Raw genomic sequence first — 3945 nt, 5'->3', positions numbered from 1 at the left:
GTTAGAGTAGTATGCAGCATTAATGGAACGTTGTGTGCGCAGGAAGTCAACGTACAGTACTCCCCGCTGGGCGAATGTTGTCTGGTGTGATGCTGGTTCGCAGTCGACGATCATGCGGCTCATTCTCGACGGTTTCGCGGCCATCTTTGAACGCCTTGGCCCATTTAAACACAGCAGACCTACTCAGGGACTCACTACCGAACTGATTTCGCAAACGCGAAGAATTTCCGTGTTTTTAACGCCTTCCCACACCAAAAAACGAATGACAATACGTTGCGCAACGGCGGTCGGCACTTGACGTTCACTCATGGTCGTATCACGCGCGTGAAACGTGCGTTCGCGACGAAAACTATGCCACACTGTTCGTAAGGGACCCAGCTATCACATACTCAAGCCGCGACCTTCAAAACATACAGGCGCGCCATCTACAGCGTTTGTCTCGATCATATTTGAACCGCCCTCGTACAATTCGATTCTCGCCGGCGCGGCGATAACAGAGATCCGGGGCTTAAACAGCGAGTTCCAAGAAAATCGCAAAGATCGAGCCGGCCGGCATCTCTCACGCCACCGGACGCAAGAAAATATAAAAAAAACGGCGACACGCGCATCTCGGTTTTTTCCTCCGCCCGCCATTACGCGTCATTGTGCCGTTTCCACGTACGTCGGAGTTTTTTTTCTCGCGAAGGAGAGAACTCTCTCGCCGCGGAATCGTCGTCCGTCACGCTCGCGCGTGCGAAGGCTGGCGGCAGAAAACGATCCGTAAACGCTTACGTTCGCCTTAGTCGTGGACGTATTACGTAGACGTATACGACGGTTTTACTCGAGGAGGAAACCGCCGAGCAAAATCTTGTACACCAATGCCCAGTGGGCATTACTTTATCTTATTATCTTATTTTATCTTATTTTATCTTATTTATCTTGTTTTATCGCATTTCATCTTATTTTGTTTTATTTTATCTTTATAATGCCCAAACTAATGCCCAAAAAATGCCTAGTAATGCCTAGTAATGCGCAGTAATGCTGCAAATCTGTACACCGCAATGCCCTCAGCGGTTTCCCCCTCGGTTTTACTCGAGGAGGAAACCGCTGATCAAAATCTTGTACACCAATGCCTACTAATGCCCAGTGGGCATTACTTAATCTTATTATCTTATTTTATCCTATTTATCTTGTGTTATCTTATTCTATCTTATTTCTCTTATTTCATCTTATTTTATCTTTATAATGCAAGGCCTAAGGCCCAAATTAATGCCCAAAAAATTCTAGGTAATGCCCAGTAATGCCGCAAATCTGTACAGCACAATGCCCTCGGCGGTTTCCCCCTCGATTTCACTGCTTAAATTTTTTCGTGTGTTCGGGCCTTCAGTCTGTCCTTAGTCGTGAACGTAGGGCAAGACGGAGAAAAACTTCAGCCCTTAACAGAGAATTACGAAACGAGCTGCGACACATCTCTCTATCTCTCTCTCTCTCGGCGCTCCTCGACGCGCGCGCGACGCCGCGAAAGGGTGTAACGACTCGCGCCGCGCGTCGATCTGCTGATTTCGGTACACGTGACGAGACGACGACGACGACGCCGGCATCGGCGGCGTCCCGCGACCTGCGACTCCGGCCGTTTATCGCGAGTCCGCCAGCATTTTTATTGCGTATCGATCTTTCGTATCACGTTTACCCGCGTAAACAACGCGCGTCCGGCTTTTAAATCGCTCGATTTAGGCGGACACGTGGGCCCCGCGAGCGCCTAGTCACATTTATATCCCGCCGCCACGTTAATTATTCGCGCTGTAACGCCGCGTGTCTGCGTTACATTGTTTACTACCCAGAGTGCACGGAGAGCTTTCCGTCACTCGCGGGGAAACATTTATATTTAACAAATTAATAAAATTCGCATGGCTCAAATGCGATAAACACAAAGTTGAAGGAATAAAGGGCTAAGTTATATAAAAGATTCATATTTAATCCGTTCTACGGAAATTCGGGGAGACGTGCAGTTTCTCCCACCGCGCATATTCATTGTCCCTTCTATCTATTTCGCGGCGACAATTAGTGTCGCTAATAATAGCATTCGGCAGTTTGCAGGCTCAAATTTTTGTTGCACGGCAGGCCCGCGTTCGATCTCTCGCCGGGCCGATGACGTAACGCAACGCAAGCGTTCGGCGCGACAGGCTTAGCCGCCTCGCTCCCGGCGAGCCGAGTCCCCCTCGCGGAGAAGAGGCTCGGCCGGTCCTGGCGAGAGGATCACTTCCGGACGCGTTCGCGCGCACGTGGGCGACTTACCTCTCGTATTTCACCTGCATCGAGTGCGCGGAGGTGTCCTCCCAATAATTCTGCGTCTCCATCATCCTGCCGCATAGAACACGGCGGTGGGTGCCGCTCACGCGCTTCCGCACTTCCCTGCGACGACCGCTTCCTCTCCCCTTCGCTCCGCGGAGCGTTATCGTCGATCCCGCGAGAATCGGCTCGCGCGCTCGCTCACTCGCACGCGCGCGCGCGCGCGTCACGTGACGGTATCACGAGCGAGATACGTACCGCGGCCGGAAAGTTTCTCTTCCTCTCCGCTCCGGAGATCGAGGGGCTCTCCGAAGGACTGAAGTCCGGCGCGCGTCCTCTGGATGGATCGATCGATCGATAGGATCGCGCCGCCGGCGCGTATAGGGGGGAAGCACGGAAGTACGCACGCACACACGGGGCACGGCACGGCACACGGCACACGACACGGGCACGACACGGGCACGGCACGGCACGGCACGAACGCGACAAGCGCCACGAACGGCAAGAGATGTACGGCGCGCGGGATTAGGTTAGTTTCGCGTCCGCGGGCTCACTGACACAACTCGCGCGGCGACGTGACGTCGAGAGAGGCGGCCGGCGGACGCACGGGAACACTTCGCCCACGACACTCTGCCGCTCCGAGTCCAACCAGCCTCGCGGCCGCGCGCGCGGTACCCGTGCTGGCGCCCTCTTTCTCCTGCCCCCACCCTCCCGCCGCCGTTCTCTCTCTCTCTCTCTCTCTCTTCCTCCCTCCCCTCCCTCTTCCTTTTTTTCACCGGTCTCGATTCGCGCCTCGTTTTTGTCACGGGCGATCGCGCCGCCCGGCGATCGAAGATTCACGCGACTCTCGCACCGCTCTCCTCTCTCCCCGCCGGCGGCGATTCACCCAGTATACACCGCCGTAGTAATTTCGACGTGTCTCAGCCCCGAGTCACGCTCCTCCGTACCCCTCTGCCTCCTCGGCCCCTCGTCGCCGACGAAGGTATGCGGACGGATTATCAATTTTCCCGGCAAGTTTCGTCGCCGGTCGTCCTCCACGGTTTGGTCCCTCGCTCCGCCGCTCTCAGGTTCTCAGGTCACTCCCGCGGACGCGCCGTGGGAGACGATCCGCTTCTTCCGGGCAGACGACGACGTGTCCTCGCGCGTGTAGCACCGTCCGAAGGATCCACGCGCCCGAGCGTGGCGCCGACGGCGCGCACGGAAAGTGACGACGCTGATAAGGCCGTTGACTCGCGACCGCGAAATTCCGCGATACCCCGGCCAGGAGCGTAATCCGACCACCGCGCCCCGGGCCGCCGAACCACGTCGCTCGCGCGCCAAGACTTGGCGATCTCGAGACGCGCCTCCCCCCTCCCCCGCGGCTGCTTCTTCCCCTCTCGCCCACGCCGGCCAAAAGGAACTCGACGGATTCGCGCCGGGGGGCACCTGCGCGGCACCCCGTGATCGATCGATCGACCGGTCGGATCGAGCGCGCGATCTACCCCGAATCGAACGGCGAACTCGCGACGACGACGGTACGCGGGCGCGTGTCGTCACCTCGGCGGGGTTACGTGTAGTCGCGCGCGTCGCCCCTGTCCGCGACGCTCTCGCGATGAATCGCCGGAGCCCGGTGGGAGCGAATCCGGAGCCCCCGTCAGGTGCGGCTGCGACGCTCCGGAGTCGGGCGTTCCGCCTCCA

General features: G+C 57.3%; 1 protein-coding gene across 1 annotated transcript in view; it reads right to left on the bottom strand.

Moving 5' to 3' along the window:
* Positions 1-2936, bottom strand: part of LOC105561515 (hairy/enhancer-of-split related with YRPW motif-like protein) — a 57203-nt gene extending 54267 nt beyond the window's left edge. Inside the window, exon 1 of the mRNA XM_012011563.1 lies at positions 2275-2936. Coding sequence (XP_011866953.1) covers positions 2275-2339 — 65 coding nt within the window. The 5' untranslated portion in view covers positions 2340-2936. The remainder of the gene's footprint in view (positions 1-2274) is intronic.
* Between the last annotated feature and the right edge of the window lie 1009 nt (positions 2937-3945).

Source organism: Vollenhovia emeryi, unplaced genomic scaffold (assembly GCF_000949405.1).
Source record: "Vollenhovia emeryi isolate VEMERY1.0 unplaced genomic scaffold, V.emery_V1.0 DF939206.1, whole genome shotgun sequence".
NCBI classification, from domain to species: domain Eukaryota; kingdom Metazoa; phylum Arthropoda; class Insecta; order Hymenoptera; family Formicidae; genus Vollenhovia; species Vollenhovia emeryi.
This window is presented reverse-complemented; position numbering and strand designations above follow the sequence as displayed.